The sequence below is a fragment of the Tachyglossus aculeatus genome, chromosome 13 (assembly GCF_015852505.1).
Source record: "Tachyglossus aculeatus isolate mTacAcu1 chromosome 13, mTacAcu1.pri, whole genome shotgun sequence".
NCBI classification, from domain to species: domain Eukaryota; kingdom Metazoa; phylum Chordata; class Mammalia; order Monotremata; family Tachyglossidae; genus Tachyglossus; species Tachyglossus aculeatus.
In genome coordinates this window covers 20,915,031-20,939,816 of record NC_052078.1, presented here as the reverse complement: position 1 = coordinate 20,939,816, position 24,786 = coordinate 20,915,031, and the positions used below count along the sequence as shown (strand labels likewise).

The 24,786-nt window shown below is 45.1% G+C and overlaps 1 protein-coding gene across 1 annotated transcript in view; it reads right to left on the bottom strand.

Annotated features, from left to right (window-relative positions):
• The window catches only part of PIP4K2A (phosphatidylinositol-5-phosphate 4-kinase type 2 alpha), a 157,623-nt gene that overhangs the window by 7,174 nt on the left and 125,663 nt on the right, over positions 1-24,786 (bottom strand). Inside the window, exons 5-7 of the mRNA XM_038755564.1 lie at positions 22,344-22,490; positions 17,338-17,376; positions 851-964 (exon numbers count right to left, since the gene is read on the bottom strand). Of these exons, the coding sequence (XP_038611492.1) occupies positions 851-964; positions 17,338-17,376; positions 22,344-22,490 (300 nt within the window). The remainder of the gene's footprint in view (positions 1-850; positions 965-17,337; positions 17,377-22,343; positions 22,491-24,786) is intronic.

The following is a 24,786-nucleotide window of genomic DNA, read 5'->3' as shown; positions in this document are numbered from 1 at the left end:
AAAAGCCAACTGCCCACCTTCTGCCTCTGTCTGCACAGGTCAGAAACACGGATTTCTTGCAAGAGTTTTGGAAAGGGAATGGCAGACTTCAGGTACCCCTATTTTCACAAAGCTGGGCATCCATTCAAGACCAGAATTATTCCACCCCAGGGTGGCCAAAAAAAGTTCCCTTCATCCTGTTTGTTTGTTTTATGGAACTTGGTAAGCGCTATGTGCCAAACACTGTCAAGTGTTGGAGTAGGTAAGAGTTAATTAGATCAGACACAGTCCCTGTCCCACATAGGGCTAGCCGTCTAAGTAGGCGGGAGAACAGACCTCTGACAGGAAGACCTCCCCTGCCCGGCTCTCCTACGATCTCCACCCCCCACCCCAGGGCTCTGGTTCCTTGCCTGAGCAATGGTGCCCCTAAGCGCCTTCGGGCTGTCCAAGAGCGATCTGCTCAGTAAGAGCCTCAGCGGCCCCCGGCATTACTGGGGCAAACCTTCGGTCCACCGGGCAAGGTGGGAGAGGCCACCAGATGGACAGGTTCAAAGGGCTTTTCTGTTGCCTGGTCGCCCACCCCTCCTTTCTCCCAAATGGGGCCAGGGAGGAGAATCAGTGAAGGGAATGGCATCCCGAGGAAGTCCCCTCAAGAGTCTGAGTGACCCGTCCCAAGCGTTTAAGCCTGGCAGCAAAGAGAACATTCCCCACACCAGCACATCTGACCTTAAGCATAGTAACACACACGCCCTCTTGCAGCATATTTTATCGATAAGAGATTTATCGTGTTGGGTTTCAAAAACTCCTCATGCTCCGGCAATGTGCCCCCAGTTCCCAGTTAAGCTGCCTTGGGCAAGCCCATCCTTCTTACCTCAACGTCCTTTTTGAGCTTTTCAAGGAATATCTTTTTGTTGGTGTCATCGATATAAATCTTTTGGCCGTCATTGATGAAATCATTATCCTTTAAAGTCGGCAGCTCTTTGGCCTAGAACAAGCAAGCAGAAGAGAAAGAAAGAATGATGAAAATGCAAATGGGAAATGTCTTCTTTTAACCCCATCCTTGCTTTAAGTTCTGGCGAGGTCAGACATCCTCCCGGGCCCACCAGCGCAATGCAAAGTCCTTGGTGGCCGCCGGGGGGCACAAGTGAGCCACAACGCCAGGAAAGACTTGGCCCTCATCATCATCATCATCATCATCATCATCATCAATCGTATTTATTGAGCTTTTACTATGTGCAGAGCACTGTACTAAGCGCTTGGGAAGTACAAATTGGCAACATATAGAGACAGTCCCTACCCAACATTGGGCTCCTCACCTGGAGGGACAGTCAGGACACCACTAGAGGAGGGGGCAGGTGGGCTTTTCCAGGGAATCACGGCCAATTTGCTTTCCTATGTCCACATCTGGATTGACTTTTGATAACATAATCAATCAATCAATCGTATTTATTGAGCGCTTACTATGTGCAGAGTACTGTACTAAGCGCTTGGGAAGTACAAATTGGCAACACATAGAGACAGTCCCTACCCAACAGTGGGCTCACAGTCTAAAAGGGGGAGACAGAGAACAGAACCAAACATACCAACAAAATAAAATAAATAGGATAGAAATGTACAAGTAAAATAAATAAATAAATAAATAAATAGAGTAATAAATATGTACAACCATATATACATATATACAGGTGCTGTGGGGAAGGGAAGGAGGTAAGATGGGGGGATGCAGAGGGGGACGAGGGGGAGAGGAAAGAAGGGGCTCAGTCTGGGAAGGCCTCCTGGAGGAGGTGAGCTCTCAGCAGGGCCTTGAAGGGAGGAAGAGAGCTAGCTTGGCGGAGGGGATAATAGAAAACAGTATCCTTTTGCGATTTTTTAATGGTTTTTATTAAGTGCTAACCGTGTGCCAAGCACTGTTCTTAGTGGTGGGGTAGATGCAAGATCATTAGGTTGGACACAGTCCCCGCCAATCAGTCAGTCAATCACTGGTATTTATAGAGGGAGCAATGGTAAGTGGTACTTTTAGACTGTGAGCCCACTGTTGGGTAGGGACTGTCTCTATATGTTGCCAATTTGTACTTCCCAAGTGCTTAGTACAGTGCTCTGCACATAGTAAGCGCTCAATAAATACGATTGATGATGATGACGAATGGTAAAGAGTACGATAAAACTTTGCAGACACAAGTATAAGGCTCAGAATGTATCTGCCTAAGACAGCTTGGACATCATTGCTCTTGAGTTTAAAAATGGACACAAATGGTAGTAAAGAAAGTCCAAATTAGCTGTCCACAGTCTGGGTTTCTTCCAGTTGGACACGTCCACCCTATATTCCGCCTGTGAACTTGCTTAATATGGACCTGTTAATGAGCCCTTTAATTATATTTGCTCTCCCAAGCCAAAACTGAATGAAAGAGGTGTCATTTTCCCAAGAAAATGATATCAAGCAGGCAGTACTGTATATAGTTACCCAAAAAAAAGTCGAATACTGAAACCCTCCACTCCAGCCTCTCTCTACAGCCAGGACTTCTCCATTTTTAATAAATCTCTGACTCCTGAGGACTTTACTAATTGGATTTGACTTAGTTGGGAAGAGATCAGTAATAGTGATGCTGTTGGAGCTGAGTTAAAGATCCTGCCAAAACGAAACAAAAAAATGACTCTCGCAAAGAAAGGAGGTGAATGCAAAATCTGAATGTGTGTAAACAAGGAGATCCTTGTTATTACCTGTTATTCTTCTGAAACACAAACTAGTTTTTGAAGAGCCATAGAGAAATAGGACATACCAGAGGAGTAGAAAATGGTAATGCTAAATCAGTCTACACTAAAGATCAGTGGAATATACTGCTGCAGGCTGGCTATGAATTAAACTACCACAAATAGAAGAAAAAGCCTAAGAAGGAGTGTGGCGTGGTGGAAAGAGCATGGGCTTGGGGGTCAGAGGATCTGGGTTCTAATATCTGCTCCATCACTTGTCTCCTCTGTGACCTTGGACAAGTCATTTAACTTGTGTTCTACCTCAGTTACCTCATCTGTAAAATGGCGATTAAGATTGTGAGCTCAATGTGGGACAGGGACTGTGTCCAACCCGATTAAACTGTGCCGACCCCAGTTCTTAGTACAGTGCTGGAACATAGCACACACTTTACACATACCATAAAAAGAAAAGTCTAAATTCTAGAACATATTTCAGTGAACTGAGTGTACTCATCACTAACACAACATTTTGATTGTAAACCCTTTGAGGGAAAGGATTATGGTCTCTAATTTTTATCGTACTCTCCCAAGTACTTTGTGCAGTACTCTAAACAGTAGGTGCTCAAGAAATAGTCATGAAGTCCCATTTTCTTTACATTAGGTCCTGCTGCCTCCCTAAGAAATGAGATAAAAGAACAAATATTACCCATAGGATGCTTCCTGTCAAAAAGCCTTATCTACTGAGAACTCTTGAGATTTTCTAGAAATCTCATCATTTGGGGGTTCTGTTATAAAAAAAAAATCCCAGCTGTATTAAGTTCTACCGGAACTGGACCCGTTTGGAAAATTCTCATTCATTTAATTAGGAATATACTATCAATGTTTAGTGTTTAGAAGGATGGAGGGCTATTTCTTCATCACCATCATCGATTATAATTGAGCAGAACACTGGGCTCTTGCTATGGAAAAGTATCAAATAAGAGTGCCTGGTCCCTGCCTTCAAAATGGTTAAAGTCTACATGGATTTCCTTAAACTTTCATGAGCAACCAGTATACTACAAATAGTTTATACTACAAAGAGTGTACTTTAGTGCAGTTTCTGATGTAATTAACTTTTAGGTAAATTCCAAATAATTCTAGCCCAACTAACATTGACATTCCTTAAAATAATAGTTTTTTTAAAAAAAATCAGTAAGGAACAAATTGTTATAAAAACTGCCACAAATTTCTCCTAAATTAAAAATGCATTTCCCTTTGAGTCTTCAGTATCTATTTAATCCCCTACTAAAGAATGCAAAAGGACATGCTGAATTTTTCACTGCTGCAAGCAGCTGAGAGATAAAAATCTATGCTTATGGAAAAAAGCACAACTTCCAAGTCCATTGCTTCTTTGGACAGAATCTTAAAGGGTAAACAAGATTCATGCCCGTCACACTTGAATGTTCAGTGCACACAGGAATTTGGCACCAGGAGGTTTCAGTGCAAACGGTAATGCACATCATAATGCTCCAGGATTAGAGGATTCCAGTTTCACAAAGAGATGAATTTCTGTTCCATGTGTTCTATTGGTGAACCATTTTTGAAAAGTCTAACTGTAAGCTGTTATGTCAAAGATCACTGCTCAGTGTCCTTTTGATGGGCCGTTATTGTGACAGATCAAGCCGCATGTGCAACGTATAAAATCTGTGTTAATTATTGTCTTAGGCTAAGGATGGCTCATGGACCTGGCTGTGTGTTTTTCAAAGCTCCCTAAAATGAAAATAAACTTGTAAAAAAAAAAGTGTAAATCAAATGCAAACTTGGACCCCAGCCACTCGGAGTTTGCCAAAATTCTTCAAAAAAATCAGTACCTACTGCACTTAAAACACATTACATAATTATTCCCCTAATGGACAGCATTTTAAAGCAACATTTATATTAACCCTTGGACAAAGGTAATTTGATTTAATAGCACAATACTTGTAGTATCAATTTTATTATAATAAGGATTATTAGAGATTTCCTTAAAATGAGTTCTGCCATTCGTAATGTCTAAACCATAAATCTGGGTCATGAAAGGAGAAGTGGCAGGAAGGGAGAAAGTTTAAATTGAAGAATGTGGGAAAGGGTTTTCTCGCTCTCCCCTTCCATCTCCAACAGTACAAGCAAGGTGTGCTGAAAGAGGCATGGTTTCCCTCACAACCTAGGCAGGAATCCGACAGGCCTTAAATTTGTCTTAATTTTCACAAAGGAGATAACCAGAACGAGCTCACCAGGCCCTGAAGTCTTATGGCACAGTATGTCCAGCTAGGCTTCATATGAATAATCAGAGAAAGATAAAACACACTGCACACTTCACAAGAAGTCTCCCGTGGGTACTGGAACCTGAAGGAGTGAAATCAGGTTCAGCAAAGCTCAATTTTAAAGGCTTTTTTTTCCTCCAAAGAAAGAAGAAATGAAATTGCCCCTCTGCACCACCAACCTCAGCTTTCTCCAATCTCATTACTCCTCCCTTCAGTCACCTCCTCCTAGAGGCATTTTGTGATCAATCCCTTCCCCATCCTGGTCATGTTGCCCTTCAGTCCTCTCAGCACTCGTGGATCTGCTTTTATTTCTGGCATGCGACTAGCTTAAAAAGTAGAGTCAGTCTTGCACTACCTGAATCGCGATGCTGCTTCTGACCAAATACACCGCAGATTCATCCATTCACATTCATTCATTCAACTGTATTTATTGAGCGCTTACTGCATCCAGAGTGCTGTACTGAGTGCTTGGGAGAATACAATATAACAATAAACAGAAACATTCCCTGCCCATAATGAGCCTACAGTCTAGAGGGATCTAGATGAACCTTGCCTCCGACAGATATGGGAAAAAGTGCAGGAAATAATACTAAGACCCTCTATACAGCTTTCATTGACGGTAGGAAAGCATCAGATAGCATCAGCAAACAGAGGTACTCGGAACCCTTATGCAATTTCAGCGGCTCTGATAAGTTCACAGAGACCTCGAGCTAACCAGGGAACCGGAGCGCTGATTCTGTTGCATTGTGCTCTTCCAAGCGCTTAGAACAGTGCCCTGCACATAGTATGCACTCAGTAAATCCGATTGATTGATTCCGTGATGATACAGCTTGGCCGAGTCGGAGTGGAAGGTACCGGGTGTGGGTGAGAAGTCCAGGCATGTTCAAACTATCCCTCTAGACTGTAAGAGCGTTGTGGGTAGGGAATGTGTCTTCTAACTCCATTGTAGTGTACTCCCCTTAGTTCCCGGTGCTCTGCATGCAGTAAACACTCCTGTGCCCCCATTCTCCAGTATGCAACAAGTATTACTCTATTTATTTATTTTACTTGTACATTTCTATCCTATTTATTTTATTTTGTTGGTATGTTTGGTTCTGTTCTCTGTCTCCCCCTTTTAGACTGTGAGCCCACTGTTGGGTAGGGACTGTCTCTATGTGTTGCCAATTTGTACTTCCCAAGCGCTTAGTACAGTGCTCTGCACATAGTAAGCGCTCAATAAATACGATTGATTGATTGATTGAGCCAGAAGAAACATTTTTTTCTTCAGTATGTTCCCAAGCACCTAGCATAGTGCTCTTCATAGAGTAGGTGTTCAATTAATGCTAGTGCTACTACATGAACATTTCATTGTGACCCTTCATGAAAATATCAGGTTACCCTTCTAATCATAAATCTTAGTTGCATCAACAACCACAGGGAAAATTCAGGGATTTTCAAGTCTGGCATCTCGGTAAATTTGTGGTACTGTCTTACAGTTTCTGGTTTAAATGTTACATTCGCAAGAGAAAGTCAAGAGTCTACAATCATCCAGGGTATAAATTTTCAGTTAAATTCAGGTTCACTTGGTACACCGTACTTAAAATGCCTGGGTAACATCCCTAACCACAAGAATTGTTAGAAATATTCCAGTAAGAACGGTTAGCCATTAAATCAACAACAAAAATCCCAAACAAGCCCTGCACCCAGGGGTTGTTAAATTGTGTTAGTTGATGATGATGATGATATAAACCGATTTCCATAATTGGAGGCATTCATTTAAAAAGATGTCTGTTGCCAGAACAGTTCAGGCTCAAGATTGGCTGGGTCCTGGCATAGCCTGGAATCAATCAGACAGGCAGCGAGGCCAAGTGGAGAGATCACGAGCCTGGGACTCAGAAGGACCTGGGTTCTAATCTCAGCTCCACCACTTGTCTTCTGTGTGACTGTGGGCAAGTCACGTCACTTCACTTCTTTGTGTCTCAGTTAGCTCATCTGTAAAATGGGGATTAAGAGTGTGAGTCCCATATGAGACATGGACTGTGTTCAACCTGGGTAGCTTTTTCTACCCCAGCATTTAGAACAGTGCCTGGCATATAGCAAGCACTTAACAGACATCATAAAGAAGTCATTCTCCCTTCAGAGGGCAGGTTCCTAACAATAACAACAAAGCAAACTATTGTGGTATGTTTTAAGCTCTTACTATGTACCAGGCACTGTATTTGCAAGATAATAAGGTCAGATACAGTCCCTGTCCCACATGGGGATCACAACCTAAATAGGAGGGAGAATAGGGATTGAATCCCCGTTTTACAGATGAGGAACCCGATGCACAGAGAAGTCAAGTGACATGCTGAAGGTCATACAAGGAAGCAAGTGGCAGGGCCGGGATTAGAACTCAGGTACTCTTGACTCCTAGGCCTGTGCTCTTTCCACTAGGAAAGACATGAAAACTCTCTTACGTATCTGCTTGTCTTCTGCTAACCCCTAGCTCGTGCCCTTGATTTTCCCGCTTCCGACACATTGCTCCCACCTTCCCCCATCAGTTTTCCCAAACCGTGTCCCTCTCTTTCTGCAAAGCTTTCTAAATGTCCAGTGGTTTTCCCAGCCTATTCCCTTCCCCTTACCAGTCATGCCACCCCCTTAGCCACACTGCATTAGGAGTGTGCTTATTTACATATTTGTTACTTATTATATCTCCCGAGAAGATTATTCATACCAACACTCACACTCTTTTAAGTATTGTGGGGATTTTTTTTTTTTTTTGTCAGTTTGGATCTGCTTGTCTCTCCCATTAGATTAGAAGATCCTTCACTATGGGCAGGGAACGTATCTACCAACTCTGTTGCACTGTACTCTCCCAAGTGGTTATTTCGGAGCTCTGCACACAGTATGCACTCAAAAAATACAATCGATTGATTGAAGGCAGGGACCCCATCTTATACTTTTCTGTATGTTCCCAAGTACCTAGAACAAGCGCTCGGCCCGCAGGAAATGATCAGCCAATGCTGGTGGTGACGATGGTGGCAAAGAGAAAGGCCGCCTAAAAAGGAATTAAAGTTGAGCTTACTGTAGGGAACTGTAATTAGGGTCAGGCCCCCTGGGCAGTGCCACCTGGACAGTAGGTGAGAGAAGGGTCATGGGGCTTCCCCTCCCACGGCCCAGTGTTCATTCAGAGTCTTCCTGCCCAGCCACACTTCACAGGCATTTTTCCTGGGCATTTCAACCGATAGCTCTTAAGTCTTTCCCCAAATTGGTGGGGGTCATACCCACAGGTCAGGAGATGAGGTTTTGTGGTTTAATATAGAAAGAAAAGAAGAACTTTTATTACTAGCAGCAGCAATCAAGCATTTCCCTTCTCCTGCAGGGTCTGCCCTGCTCTTGCTTAACAGGAATGGTTTCAAGCCCGCTCCCCCGCGCCCAGGCCTGGTGAGTGAGTGCAGAACAAAGGAGTGCATTGCAGACAGAGGTTTATCTGCAGGTCCTAAACGGCAAACTGTGCCAGATAGATAGGGTGCTTGTGGTTAAGCAAAGAATGGGACCCGGGCAGCCTCGGTCCCAGTCCCGTGGCCCCGTCATTTATAAAATAATGCGGAAGCAAGCAGGATTTCCCTGATATAAATGGGGGGTGTGTGTAGAAAAGGGGTACACATAATTTGGGGATTTCAAAACTGGACAGTCTCTGACAGGCAAAAGCAGAAACACTCTTTAACTGATCTGGAGAGAGGTTACAGCAACACGCGCCCCCCCACCCCCTCTCTCTCTGCTGTTCTATTGTGACTCTGCTTGGAGACAGCCGTCCCTGCTACCGTGGCAATAATCTAGCCCCAAGAATTAGACATAGGTAGTAATTAATTCTAATGTGTTATAATTTAAAGAGTACAAAAGAAGTTCTGGGAATTGGCATAGAACCCAATGGTTTTTTTTTTTTTTTTTAGTATAATGCAATCACTCAGTTTAACCGAAGGCCTCGGATAAAAACGTCAGGGACTTTGCGCCAGTCTGTCATTTGCTAAATTAGCAACTCCAATGCCTAAAACTGATTAAAGTGTGTTTAGAATTGTTCACAGTGATCAGAGTCATTAGACCTATATCGCCAACTGCAGACTGTTTTCCTTCAAATGGACAAGCGAGAGGAATTTATGTGTTTACAGAGAACTTTCTTATGGCAGACCTGTGGCTTCATAAGTCAGCCAATATTTTGTCGTCCTCTCCTCCCCGCCCCCACCAACAAAAATAGATACAAGAAAGTTTGGAGAACAACTGCACAAGACTTCCTCCAAACAGCTTTGTTTGTGTAAATCCCTGAGAAGTTTCGTCTGATCTCCCGCGAGAACGTGGCCCTTTTCGAGCGTCAGGTCAAATCTCCCCCAAATCAAGTGAGTCCGGTTTTGTTTTCTCTTCCTTCCTCAGTTCCCTGCTGAGTAGCTTGCTCCCCGGCAGAGTGCTGAGACTGTCATTTGTAAAAAGAAGTCCGCTCAGCTATAATTACTAATTTGATGTCACACTGGAATTGCGGCACAGCTGTGAAAAGATCGACCACCAGGGAGATACGCATTTCTCTGTCTCATTTAGAGAGGCCTGAACTGCTGGAGCCATGAATAGGAGATACCCTTCCATTAAAAAGAAAAGAATTAAAGACCAAGACGAGTCAAAGCAGCTGTCAGAATTTGACAACTGTTAAAAACCACACTGTTCTTTTTTTTATATATACAAGACATCTGTACATGGAAGTTCTGGTACTTTTTACCATGAAAGTGATCCCATTATTGTTTAAATATCACTTCTTTATTTCCTTCAGCTTCACTTCTATTATGCTAATGCAAATCACACTAATTACACGTCAAGCTGAAATCTGTGGGATGGGACTTGTCTTCACCTATATCACCAAATATTTGAAATGACAATTTCAAAACTTGTCATCACTGAGTTACAAGAACTAAGATGTTAACAGTTGTAATGAATCCAGTGAAAGAAAAACCAAGCACTGGAGGAATTTAGATGATTAAGTCATTTTGATGAGGTTCTATTAGAAAAATGAATCTTTGGACTAGGACCATTATTTACTAGAGATGAGGGCTACAAAACAAGGTTAGGGCTTGCTTTTCTTAGTAATGTCATAGTCTCCCTTAGCTTTGTGCAGAATCCTTAATTATGTGGATTTAGTAGTTCTCTAGACTGTGAGCTCACTGTGGGCAGGGAATGCGGCAACCGACTCTGTTGTGTTGTTCTCTCCCAAGCGCTTAGTAGTGTTCTGCACCCAGTAAGTGCTCAATAAATACCACTGATTGATAAATGGCGAAAAAGGGAGGTAGTCCGAGACAGTTTGATTTCATGTAGCATGAAGAAGCAGTGTGGGCTAGTGGAGAGAGCGTGGGTCTGAGACTCAGAGGACCTGGGTTCTAATCCCGGCTCTGCTGTGTCCAGGCAAGTCACTTCATCATTTTTCTGCACCTTCATTACCTCATCTGCAAATTAAGACTGTAAGCCCAATGTGGGACGTGGACTGGGTTCCAACTGATTATCTTGTATCTACCCAGCGCTTAATACAGTGCCTGATACTTAATAAGCAATTAGCAAATGCCAATTTAAAAAAATGCAGTTAGTACAAATAATTTTAGATAATTTTATGCTTTTATTTATAGTGACATGGAATATTGTCTTAGCGCTCCTCCGGGCACCAAAAATATAAAACCCAAACATGGACACCAAATCTTAAAATAAGGGTGTGTCTGAAGACAGAGGGCATCATTTTTACACTAATGTTTTTTACAGCATTTTTATTATACGCTGATCCATTCACGAATTCTGTTAATCATTTAGGATCTTAAGCAGTTTTTTGCATCTGTTACTTCAAAGCACTTTTGTAAGATTAATTTTATTAATGGACATACTCCAATTTCAAGATTATAACTATCTTATCAGGGAAGCAATGGTGATTTATTGCCCAGGCAGAAATTGTCTAAATAGACTGAGTTCAGGGTCAGTCAACTCATTGAATGGCTGTCTCATTCCTGACCTCTGTTGTGCCTCAAATCTTCAGTTCAATCCAGATTAAGCAATGCTGTCACTGGGATGCTGTTACAGCCTTGTTGCTAAATGCTGCAGCCATAAAAGAATTAAACATCTTTCTTGGCTGATTTCCAAAACAGCACAAACACCAAAAAAGTTCTGTGGCAAAAGTGAACCATAATATGGGCAAAGAAACCGGACTGATTTTGCCATGTTCATTCTTGCTCCCTTCCTCAACGACGGAGAGACAAGGAGCCCCATCATATAGGTCTTGGTGATATCACATCTCCTCCGAGAGGCCTTCCCTGATTAAGCTCTCATTTCCCCCACCCACCCTCTGATCCGTACCCCTTTAAACACTTGATATTCACCCCGTCCTCAGCCCCACAGCACTTACGTATATGCTGTTTCCCCCATCCCTAATTTATTTTGATATCTCTCTCTCCCCATAGACTGTAAGCCCCTTTTGGGAAAGGATCTTGTCTACCATCTCTAGCCTACTATATTGTAATTTCCCTAGTTCTTGGTACAGTGCTGTGTGCATAGTTAGCGCTCAATAAATGCAACTGAGTGATTGATTGGTGGGACACCAAGATTAGAGGAACTCAGATCTGGGTCTGCAAGACCCCCGAGTTTGTAGGTACGAACACATTCTTCAGCTGGTCTTTATGGCTGGTGCAGAGCACGTGTGACTTCGCCTTTGCAACTGCAGCCAAGTGGATCATATGCTGAGCTGCTGAACATTTTATGGTCAAAATGTTAGGTGTGGACATACTTCCCCCAGCTGCAGTGTCAGTGGGATCAATCAATGGGCTATACTGAGTGCTTGCTATCTGTGGAGCACTGTACTGGGGAGAGAACAATATGACAGAGTTGGCAGATCCATTTCCTGCCCGGGACAAACTTACAGCCTCGTGAGGTTGGCACTGTGACTCCCCTCCACTGCTCCTAATTCTGCCTTTTCCTTCAGTTCAGAATGGTGCTGCTGCTGTTGAATTGGTCACGGGCGTCACTCATTCCTTTGGGCAACCAAATGGTGGCTGTGGTTGCTGGGAGGAAGTGTCTTAATGGGGAAATTGGCCTTCTCCCAGTGAAATGTTTTCATCTGACAGGAGTTTTTGGTTAAAAAAAATAAATAGTGACATGGCCAGTCAAAATTGACTTGGGCCAATCTGGCTCTGTACCCAACTCTGCACTGACCACAGGAGGTGGCTAAAGGAGGGGAAATGGAAGGATTCAGCATGAGAAGCAGTGTGGTCTAATAGGCCTGAGAGTCAGAGAACCTGGGTTCTAATCCTGGCTCTGCCACTTTTCTGCTGTGTGACCGTAGGCAAGTCACTTTACTTCTCTGTGCTGCAGATAGCTCATTTGTAAAATGGGGATTAAGATTCTGAGCCCTGTGTGGGACAGGGACTGTGTCCAACCCAATCATCTTGTGTCTACCCCAGCACTTAGTACAGTGCCTGGCACATGCTAAGTGCTTAACAAATACCACAATTATTATTATTATTATGAAGAAGCCTGAATCTTTGAAAGACCCATAGCTGGGAAGGAAGGAAGCTGGTATCACCCATAGAATCAGACTTTCTCAGGATCCTGGCCAGTTTCTAGTCAGTCCTTGCACTGAACCAGATATTCTCCTAGTGCTGCTCTATCCTTCCTCAACCTCTGGCCCGTCTATTTGTGGTATCTCCTGGGGTTTTTATGAGGCTCATGAGACTCACAGTTAACAGACCTGCTCAGAATCAGGTTCTCTGCTGAGGTACCTGCAAAAACTATTTCCTTCCTGCCTAATAGGGCCAAGAAAAGACAGTTTGGGCGAACACCACAATACATTAACTTTGTAAACAACAGAGCTCCCTTCTTCTATCTACCAACATGGGGCTGGGTCCTCCACTGTGCCGGGGTCCAAACAAGTAGATTTGCTTGTATCTACCCCACCGCTCAGTATAGTGCCTAGCACATAGTAGGAGCTTAATACCACAGTTATTATGATTATTATTATCAACTCGGTTGTACTGTACTCTCCCAAGGGCATAGTACAGTGCTCTGCACATAGTAAGCACTCAATAAATGTCATTGGATTGATTGAAACCTTTCTGGTCAGTGTCTATCCATGGTGAATACTCATGAGCACCACTTGGACAAGGGATCTCTTGAGGTTCTGGTTAAGGGAAAGAGCAGGGCAGATGCTGGGAAGTGGTTGTGACCTGACAGGCCGTGTGAGTTGGGAGGTGGGGGACAGTGTTTGGTTCGGACAGCAGTTCTTCCAAGAACTGTTCACCTGGGGAATTTCTCCCCACAAATTCCAGAAAGGCCGAAATGGGCCGAGAAGTCTGCTGCGGATTCCAGCTGATCTAGAAAGCACTTAGGCAAGGTGTTCGGCACACTGAGAAGAACCTAAATTATTAGCTTAATCTCTGGATACAGAAAATGGCTAAAAATCCGTCTGCATTCTCAGTTGGATTAGTCCATGGACTGTGTTGAGTAGTAGATGGTACCATTACAAGGGGTGAAGAGTGTAGAAAATAGGAAAAAAAAGCCCTTGGAAATAATTGAGGTAAATTAGTTAATTGTCCAGTCTAATGGCAACACTGGAAAATCTTTTGATATTTTCATTCCCCACTTCCCAGGATTATTCCTTGGGGCCTTTATATTTTCATTAGGCTGCAACTTGGCAAAGGAATTTTAAGGCCAGATGTGTGTGTTGTTAGGCAATTCGTTTTAGACATCCAGGGGTGGGAGGGAAGAAACAGACTTTGGTGGTTTCAGCTGCTTCTTTGACAGAGATAAGAAAAATGGCTCCTTTTAAAACACTAGAATGAGGCAGACACTCATCCATTTTTGGGAGTTGCATAATATTTAGCCACACAGTTTCAGTTGGAATTTGTGGCTAAATGCTGGAGCAGTTTGAAAATCTGAGAAGCAGCATGGCCTAGGAGTCAGAAGGACCTGGGTTTTAATTCTGACTCCCTCATTTGTCTGCTGTGTGCTTGTCGGCAAGTCTCTTAACTTTTCTCTGCCTCAGTTACTTCGTCTGTAAAATGGGGATTAAGACTGTGGGATAGGGACTGCGTCCAACCTAATTATCTTGTATATACCCAAGCACTAAGTATAGTGCCTGGCACAGATTAAGCGCTTAACAAATACCATTAAAATTTTTTTAGGATATAAGTGCTTTTGAGGGCAGATACAGGGTGGGGTGTGGGTATTCAACACGTTTCTATGACAACTGGGCCACAGAACTACTAAAGCAAAATAGCACAACAAGCTCCAATGTTCACTGGAAACAAAATCAAGCAGAATGCATTTCTCATTCCTCCGCACTTCCCTAAAAATGTACTCCGATCAGGAAGTCCCAAAACAAAAATGAAAAGCAAAAATATGAACAGAATATTTCTTTCAATTGCATTGACAATTACTAGCTCACTGCATCTGTCCCACAGCACTTCAGTCAGTCAATCAATGGTATTTATTAAACGCTTACTATGTGCAGAATACTGCACTAAGCAGTTAGGGGAGTACAAGAGAATTAGCAGACACGTTCCCTGCTCATAATGATCTTAGAGTCTAAAGGACATATCCTTAAACTCTACTATTTCCCCTATCTGTAATTCATTTTAATGTCTGACTCCCGCCGTAGAATGTAGGCTCCTTGTGTGCATGCATTGTGTCTATTATATTGTACTTTCCCATGCGCTTAATACAGTGCTCTGAACACAGTAAGTGCTCAATAAATAGCATTGATTGTTTGATTGACTCTCTGCCATTGAGTAACCAGGCTAGAAAGAAACTAGAATTCTGACATCCTGGCAAGCCTTGAGTCAGATCACTTCACCTACAAGCCCAGAGAGCTCGTTTTGACATGTGTCATTAGTGTTTTTAAAAATTCACTTTACTGGCACCTCTCCCCAGTGCCCTCAATTAAATTTAAGAAAACCTTCCAACCACGTGTTTAAGAATAAACTTAACTATAAATGGCCAAGGGTGATAGTTCAGTGATGCGTTGTCACTCTCACCTTAGCATTACTACAGCAGAGCACATGAAGGATATGCTCATCGATCGCCAACTCCATAAATGCTGTCCCCTACCTCAGTCCAAGTAAGTGGTAATCACTGCTCAAAACATTCCTGCTTCTTGCATAAACGCTTAGTACAGTGCTCTGCACACAGTAAGCGCTCAGTAAATATGATTGAAAACACTACCGTGCCAGGAAAAACTGGAATGTGTGTCCCTTTCTATCCCACCCACTTTCATTTTTATAGTGTTTTTTTCCCCCTGAGTTTATCGTAGCAATTACTGTTGGCGGGAAGCTTCTTGCTTTGGCATTCGTTCTTTCAAATCACAGGGGGCCCAGTCCCCAAGGCTTAAAACCCTGTTAGAGCCTGAAAAAAAACTCAAACTAAATAGACCAGAAAAAATGAAAGCAGTTCAAGCTGTGGTCTCGAGGGACCTGGTAAACTAGAGAAAAAAAGTGGGGATATAATGCTGAATATCAGATGTCATGATGACTTTAATTCTTATTGAGGAGCTGCGAGATGAGTTGGCATTTTGTCATGCTGTTGAAAAGCGTGTGTGGATCTTAACTCTCCAGACATTTCCTCATGGAAGAGGAAAAAAAAAGAACAATGCTTTGAGAGCTTCTCCTGGGCTGGAGGTGGAAACCTCCACTTGAATCAGAGTAGATCTCTGGGGCTCGGAGGGGAGCCACCTGCACCAGCTCACTTTTGTCTCCATCAGCACGTCACCACTGCCATGATGATTTGCACAGGAAGGTTCTGGGACGCCACACAGTAACTCTTGCTTCAAATACCAAATATCAAAGGGACTCTGGTTCCCAACAAGCTGAGGCTTTGGACTCAGACAGCCCAGGGATCATGGGTCGTTGACAATGCCCATAAAGGAATTGAGACATGCAAGCCTCCACCCAGTGGAGCTCTCAGCTTCCCAGATGAGGACATTGAGAGACACGCAGTCCACTCTGAGAGCCTCAAACTATTATTATCATCATCGTTATCATTAATAATGATGATAAACAATAATAGTATGTGTCAAACACTGTTCTAAGTGCTGGGCTAGATACAAGCTAATCAGTTTGAACACAGTCCCTGTCCCACAAGGGGCTCACAGTCTTCATCCCCATTTTACAGATGTGGTAACTGAGGCACAGGTAAGTGAAGTGACGTCCAAAAGCTGTGCGTGCAGCCTGACCCTGAGCCACCTTTATCTGCAAGCTCATAGTACAGTGCTCTGCACACAGTAAGTGCTCAATAAATAGGATTGAATGAACTGAATGAATGCAATACAGGAATTCACTCCTACAGGTGTATATCAAATGAACCTTTGAAACAACATTTTCCTCAAAACTTGGATGAAAGAAAAATGTGGAAGTACTATTGAGTGTGCTCTAAGGAAAGGAAACCCGACCCCCACAAAAAATGCCCTTCCAATCAAAGCATAACGCGCTTTGGGATCATACATTCACTGCAGTCAGTCAATTGTATTTATTAAGCACTTACTGTGTGCAGAGCAGTGAACCAAGCAATTGGGAGAGTACAAAATAGGCACATTCTATGTCCACAGTGAGCTTATAGTCTAGAGGGGGAGATGTTCTGTGTGCTAAACTGTGGAATACCACTCCTCCGAATAATACCGAGCCATTCAGATAAGCATTCCAAGGGGCCGAGTGCAATTTTGCACACAGTAAGTGCTCAATAAAAAGGAATGAATGAATGAACTTTCAGAGATCATCTGGTCCAGCCCTCTGTGTACATGCTGGTTAACAGCACCTGGGGTTTTGTTACCCAACTGGACCTGGGTACAATCCCATTAACCTCACAGTGTGTCGGTGTCCTGGACTAGCACACCAGAAGAGGAAATTATCCACAACACCTTTTCACCCAGCAATGATTGGGTATCAGTGGAAAATAATTTTCTGGGGAGAAATTCCATTTTGGGGCCTGTATTTTGCAGGACCTCCAAAATGTACGATCTGTGAACTCCGGGTAGCAGCTTCCCCTCAGGAAGACTTCTGGATGAGTCAGGAGGCAGCACAGGACATAACCTGGCCGGTATGGCCTCAATTTAATCAATCGATCATTGGTATTTATTGAGTGCATACTGTAAGCAGAGCAAACCTTTCATGCTCCGAGATGACAACAGGAACATCAGTGCTCGACACGCAGAATCGTGAACTCTGGGGATTCTGTAAATACTTTCACTCTGATGCTGTATTTGCCTTTTGTTGATTTATTCTGGGATGTTTTTCACTGGATGTGATGGATAAGGGTGGGTTGTAGCAGGGTGGTGGAAAAGGAGAAAAGAAACACCTGAGCGACACTGATCCATCCTGCCCAATCTCAGGCACAAAAATGGAGTAAGAAAGTCACATCACTGTACCTTTTCTTTGTAACTAGCTTCTCTCGCCACGGTAGAGCCCTGAAAGAGAAAGACAGTGGGAGAATATGTGAATAACAGTACACAGATTTCTCAGTGTGGTAGGTGAGCCAGACAGACATTACTTAGAGAGGGAAGTCCTTTGTAGAGCCATCTGGGAAATGTTTGCTAAGCCAGACTACAGGTTGGGTCTCTGTGCCAGACACACAGCAGGGCACCAGGGAGGCTGGGCATGAAAATAGTACTGTGCAATCCAGTCCACTTTGGGCAGCTGATTTCCCCATCGGCCCCGGGGGAGCAAAGGTTTCTAGGGGAATGGCTGTGGGCATGGGGGCTCCTGACCCTCCCATCCCAGCCTACATTCTCTCTCTTCTATCCTTGGGCCTTCTTGTAAGTCAGTCAATCATATTTATTGAGCGCTTACTGTGTGCAGAGCACTATACTAAGCGCTAGGGAAGCAATATAACAATGTAAAAGACGCATTCCCTCCCCATGACCAATGATTGGTTCCTCTTCCCCAACTCCTCCCCTAGAAGATCATGCGCTCTCTTTTCCTGTAGGCTGGAGAACATTGGAGTCATTTGTTAACATTGGAAAATCCCATTCCCTTCCATTTCAGGGGCTAGCCCAGGCTTTGGTTTCACTCTCAGTGGAGTCCCAGGTTTAACTGGGCTCCTGACCCATCTTTTTTTAAATGGCATTTGTTAAGTGCTTACTCTGTGCCAGGCACTGTTCAAAGCACTGGGGTAGACACAAGGCTTCAAGTTGGATGCAGTCCATGCCCCACGTGGGGCTCCTCTAATGCTAACTTTCTCACTATGCCTCGATAATGCCTATCTCACCGCCGGCACCTCGCCCGTGTCCTGCTTCTGGCCTGGGATGCCCTCCCTCCTCCAATCTGACAGACAATTACTCTCCCCCGCTTCAAAGCCTTATTAAAGGCACATCTCCTCCAGGAGGCCTTCCCTTCCTAATCACCCCCCTTTCCTTTTCTCCCACTTCCTTCTGCGTCGCCCTGATCTGCTCCCTTTGTTCCTCCCGCTTCCCAGCCCCACAGCACTTATGTACATATCTGTAATTTATTTACATTAATGTCTGTCTCCCCACTTCTAGACTGTAAGCTCTTTGTGGGCAGGGAAGGTGTCTGTTTATTGTTGTATCCTGTCTCTCTCCTAGAGCAAACCCAAATGCTTTCTCAGGGGGATGATTCAGGCTAGACTGATTTCTCCCCCCCCACTCAGCCCCCCATCCTTTGGGGCTGGAGTGGGCAGCCGGCAGGGCCCTGTACTCTGCCCGGCTGCATTCAGTTCCAGGCTAGGTTCCGTCTTTTTTGCTTCTAACACACTGGTCAGGCACAGGCAGAGCGGGATTGTTTGCTCCTTGAGCCCTGATGTGGCTGCTTCATTCAGACAGTGGTGTGGATGGCTCAACCAGTTCCCTGGGGCCAGGCCCCATACTTGGGATGGGCGGGGCGGTGGAACTTCAGATGGAGAGGAGGGGCCCTGCACCCCACCGACTCCACAGGACAGAGACACTTGAGGCACAGAAAGCTGCGTCTCTCCTCTCTTGCCTTCTCCATTGGGCTTTGTGGCCCCCTGACAACCACTCCAGCCCATTTCCACTCTATCTGGAACTCCACATGAACACTCCCACACATGCAACCTTCCCCTTCCACCCATGCTTCCACAAACTCTGCCCGTGTTTCTTGTTGGCTGGTGGCCAAGAGTCTCCACCAGCTTCATCGTCTTCCTTCCTTCATTGCCAGTAGTGTTAGCGCTCCTATTGTGTGTGCCCCTGTGCAGGCTGGCACCTCACACAGGAAAAGAGGCCGTAGTTCCGGAAGTTTCTAGAGCAGAGAAACCGCTCGTCTCTCTGTCCCCCTCTCAGAGGGAAAACTGTTGAGTCAATCACTCACCTGGTGGCATCGACTGGAGCCCAGCCAACACAGGGGAGGAAACGGGCAAGGAGGAGGGGGCTAGAAAAGTGGAGAAACAGACCCTCAGGCTTCAGAGATGGGAGGAAAATTGCAGCTGGTGCTTGGCAGGAAGGGTGCGGTTCAGGAGCGTGAACTTGGAGAACAGGCCTGCGGACAGTGGCCCCAAAGAGGAACTGCTGAGGAGAGTACAGCAGTGTTTCAGAGGGGCAGTCACCCCTGGGGTTGAGCAAAGATCAGGTGCCAGACTAGGATAAGCGTTTATTTCTGGATCTGTAATCCTGCTGTATCGTGGGGTTCGCCTGAGCTAGTTACCTGTTTACAACTAAAGAGAACGCCAGAGTTGTGGATGGGTGCAAGCCCTGCAGATTGGGAGAGATCGCTGTTACGGGGAAGGCCGAGAGCGGCTTCAAAGAGGCAGTTAGAACAGTGCCTGTCACATAGTAAGCGCTTAAATGCCATAAAAACGGAGCGACTGCGCATAAAGCAAAATGAAGAATGTATTTATCCCAGTGCTTAGTACAGCGCTCGGCGTTTAGTAACCGCTTAGCAAATACCATTAAAAATGAAGCAAACCTAGTTCCTTTCCCAGGGGCCCCAGGGCTGACAGTAGGGGTGCTGGCCCCCTCCCTCTTGTGGGGATCTAAGATCTCCATTAGGAGAATAGGGGGGCTCCACCTGGACCAGATTGACCTACCCACCGCTTCCGCGAACGGATATGGTCAGGGCCAGGAAAATACAGGTCAACTATGCTTCCCCTCCTTCTGGAGCGTGCTGGGACTGTGGGCAAGGCTGGGATCATGAGATTGGGACAGTCCCCTCTACCCGAGCGGCAATATTATGGCCGATACACACCTGACCACCTCCCCACTTTGGGAGTGGGGGAAAAACTCCTTTCTCACAAACATTCACCTATCCGGGCCATATTTGGAGGGTAGCATGAGGATCCCTACCCTCCAGGTCACCTGACCTCAGAGTCATGCCTAGGGACCCGCTCACGGTAGGGCCTTTGTCATCCCTGGGGCTCGGCCGGACAGGGAATCATCATCATCATCAATCAATCAATTGACGTATCAACTGACTGACGTATTGATTGACGTATCAATCGTCAGGGAAGGGACACAAGTCTCTGCAGAAGTACTATCGGACCATCGGGAAGAAAGAAGCAGTGAGGTCTGGAAAGAGCATAGGCTTGGGAGTCGGAGGAGCTGGGTTCTAATCCTGGCTCCGCCATTTGTCTGCTGTGTGGGACCTTGGACAAGTCACCTCACTTTGCTGTGTTCCCTCATCTGTAAATTGGGGGATAAGACTGTGAGCAGAATGGGACTGGATTGTATCTACCCCAGCGCTTAGTACAGTGCTTGGCACCTTGCAAGCAGTGAACAAATGCCATAAGAAAAACAGGACACTACAACTGATGCATCTGCTGCTCTAAGAACAGTAAATCAAACCAGGAAATGCAGGGCTCTGTAATTTGCAGGAAACCGGGCTGGCTGCAGCCCTGGGCACCCCAGATAACTGAGTTTTTGCTCTGCCCAAGTTCCTCGGGTGGGTCAGCTCTGGAGCAGTTACACTAGGGGGAACCCTTAGCACACACACACACACACACACACACACTCTCTCTCTCTCTCCCTCTCTCTCTCTCTCTCTCCTCTCTCCATCCCTGGTACCTTTTTCATGGCCCTGGGAACACAGGCGAGTGGGGCAATCATTCACTATGTGTGTGGGTTTTCTGTTTTCTTTTTAAATCAATGAGGGCAAAAAAATGGAGAGTAAAATAGCTGTTCTATACTTGTATACACTGGGCAGTTGCAGGCAGGCACCAAAGGTGCGATCTGGCAACTGCTGCTGTCAGAGGGAGAGGGTGAACGGGTTGGCCAACTCTGCAGGGTTGAGGTGAGCCCACTGTTGGGTAGGGACTGTCTCTATATGTTGCCAATTTGTACTTCCCAAGCGCTTAGTACAGTGCTCTGCACATAGTAAGCGCTCAATAAATACGATTGATTGATTGATTGATAGAGATGGGGTCTCACAGGGCATGTAGGGAGCTGGGCCTAGAGGGGGATGAGGGAGAGCAAGAAGCAGTGTGTCCTAGTGGATAATAATAATAATAATAATAATGGCATTTAGTAAGCGCTTACTATGTGCAAAGCACTGTTCTAAGCACTGGGGAGGTTACAGGGAGATCAGGTTGTCCCACGGGGGGCTCACAGTCTTCATCCCCATTTTACAGATGAGGGAACCGAGGCCCAGAGAAGTGAAGTGACTTCCCCAAAGTCACACAGCTGACAATTGGCAGAGCCGGGTTTCGAACCCATGACCCCCGACTCCAAAGCCCGGGCTCTTTCCACTGAGCCACGCTGCTTCTGCCCTAAGTGCTGCGGGGGGATAGAGTCCGGGCAGGGGAGTCTGAGGACCTGGGTTCTAATCTTGGCTCTGCCACTCGTGTGCTGTGACCATGGGCAAGTCATTTCACTGATCTGTGCCTGTTACCTCATCTGAAAAAATGGGGATTAAGACTGTGAGCCCATGTGGGGCATGGAACATGTCCAACCCGATTAGTTTATATTTGCCCCGGTGCTTAGTACAGTTCCCGGCACATAGTAAGCACTTAATAAATACCATTAAAAAAACTGTAGGGAAGCGGAAGATGGAGACAGAGAAAAGGAGAGGAAGAGTGGGATAGAGGAGGTATGTCAATGGTCAGGGAAAGATAAAGACAAACAGGGTGATGGAAAGGGGGAGAAAACACCAAAAAAATCCCATTTATTTTTCATGGGTCTGTGCAGCAGTTAGCATTCACTTCACTTGAACCAGCCCGTTTTTTTATCTACCACTTCCCGTTACTAAAACAAGATACAGCTAAAATGGTGTCATCTGCAGAAATGTCTTCCGGTTTTGCTCACAAGTGCTACTGATCTGGAAAAAAAAAAAGGGGGACGCTTTTAGCTTTGGCCACCAGGATGTGTCCTCTGGGAGACGGGGCCTGAAACTCCAAAGAGAATCCCTATGATAGGGGTTAAGAAGATTCCGTTACTCACAAAACGACTGTAGACAAATCCCCCAAAGTTCTCACCTTTAAATCGTATTTCCTGTAAACAGATAAGCGGTGACTGAACACGTTTCTGGTCACAATCGCGTATATTTCAACTCCATCTACATTCAGCCGGTACATGCCCAAAAACTGAGGCAGGAGGGTAATTCCGTGGCATTCCACTATGTACTGTGGGTGGGAAAAGGGAGGAGAGAGAGGGAGAGAGAAAGGGAGGGGAAGAAGGGAGGGGAGGGAGAAAGGGAGGAAAAGAGGGAAACAGAACCGAAGAGAGGGGGACAGAGGGAGGGAGGAGGGGAGAGAGAGGAGAAGAAAGGGAAGGTGGTGGGAGGAAGAGAGGGAGGGAGGGAGGGGAGAGAAAGGGAGGGGAGAGAGAGAAAAAGAAGGAACGAGGGAGATAAAAGAGTAGATGGGAAGAGAGAAAGAGGGAGCAGGAGAGAGAGAAATTATTCAGCATATAAACTTTCATTTAGATTCACATTTACACTTTCAGAACTAGGGGGTGGTCATGGCAAAGTTCTCTTGGTTTTCCAGAAGACAGACTCTGCTGAGTGACTGAAACCGTGTCAATTTAAGCCCCCTAGGGCACATCAAAATAAGATAACATAATTCCAACCTATCTCCAGCACAGAGGTCTGGCTTAGCCCTCAACCTCTGAGCCCCTTGGTAGAGACAAGAGTCTGGAGAGAAGCCAGCATGGCAAGTACCCAGAGTCTGATGGTTGAGACAGGGGTGAAAGGAAGCATGAATAGGGTTGTCCCTTTATCATCTTCCAGCTGAATTCTACTGGACAGATGAGACAGCTGGGAATTGATTCTGTTGTTCGAGACCCCAAGGGGAAGGTCAGTCTATCCCTGGCCCCCAGAGTCCTCTTCAGGTTTTACCAGCTTCCACCATCTGGAACTTTTTCACTTTCCACCGTAATCAAATTTGTGGGACCTCACTCATGTGCTCAGACGTGACTGTTGTTTTCCACTCCACCTTTCCCTCGCCAGTTCCTTGATTCTTTCCTCCTAGAGTGCTCTCCCATCTCTGAATTTTGCACATGCAAAATTCATTTGCATGGAAGCCCCTCTGCCCTGAATCCTGTTAACCCATGAGACTTCTCCCCTCACGGGCTCCCAAAAAAGCCACCTATTCCTGGAGATGTTCCCGGATTAATCTCCACCTTCCCGGTCATGTCTTCTCATCAACCATTTGAGCCATCAGGGGTGTCCAATTAGTGCCGTAATGACAGGGTTGCATTCTTGTGAAACCTCATGCTACAGCATGTTCGGATGCCACTGGAAGGTGCCCGTGGCACACCAAGCCCAAACAGCTTTGTCTTGATCAATACCACTGCTCTAAAGTGCTTAGTACAGTGCTCTGCACACAGTAAGCGCTCAATAAATATGATTGAATGAATACCAGTAGTACTTATTGAGCCCTTCCTGTGTGCGGAGCACTGTACTAAGCACTTGGGAGGCCACAATTCAATAGAGTTGGTAGACGCAATCCCTGCCTGCAAAGAGCTTACAGTCCAGTGGGACATTTTCTCCAAGAAGCCTTCCACGTTTAAGCCCTCTTTTCCCAGCTCCGTCTTCCACGTGTCATCTATATACTTGGATCTGTCTTTACCCTTTTGGCACTTGATATTCATCCCACCTTCAGCCCCACAGCACTCATGTATATACCTGTAATTTACTTATTTATATTAGTGTCTGTCTCCCCCTCTAGACTACAAACTCACTGTGGGCAGAGAACTTGTCTGTCAACTCTGTTGTATCATACTTTCCCCAACCACTTAGTTCAGTTCTCTGCACGTGGTAAACACTCAATAAATACCACTGATTGATTGCCAGAAGAACACTGCTGAATTTCTTAATCGCGTTCCAGCCAAAATGTGTATTTAAGTACTGAAATAACACGTTACAGCCACACTGAGTGAACCTACTTATTAATTATAGAATTTCTTAATTGGGTTATTTTGTATGTATCTCTGCTCTTATTCTTGCACGTTTGGTGATTTGTTTCCGCTTGTATTCTAGGTGGTATCTGTTAATCAGTGGTATTTATTGAGCGCTTACTATATGCAGAGCACTGTACTAGGTACTTGGGAAAGTACAGTACAACAGAACCAGTGGACGCATTCCTTCCCATAATGAGCTTACGATCTAGAGGGGGAAAGAGACATTAATATGAGACTGTAAGCTCGTTATGGGCAGGGAACATGTTTGCTAATTCTGTTGTACTGCACTCTTCCAAGTGCTTAGTACAGTGCTCTGCACATAGTAAGTGTTCACTAAATACCATTGATTGATTAATGAGTAAACTGTGCTTACTATGTGCCAGGCACTGTCTAAGCACAGGGTTAGATACAAGTTACACAGGTAGGACATTCCACTCACAGTTTTAATCCCCATTTTACAGGTGAGGTAACTGAGGCCCAGAGAAGTGAAGTGACTTGCCCGCCCACAGTCGCACAACA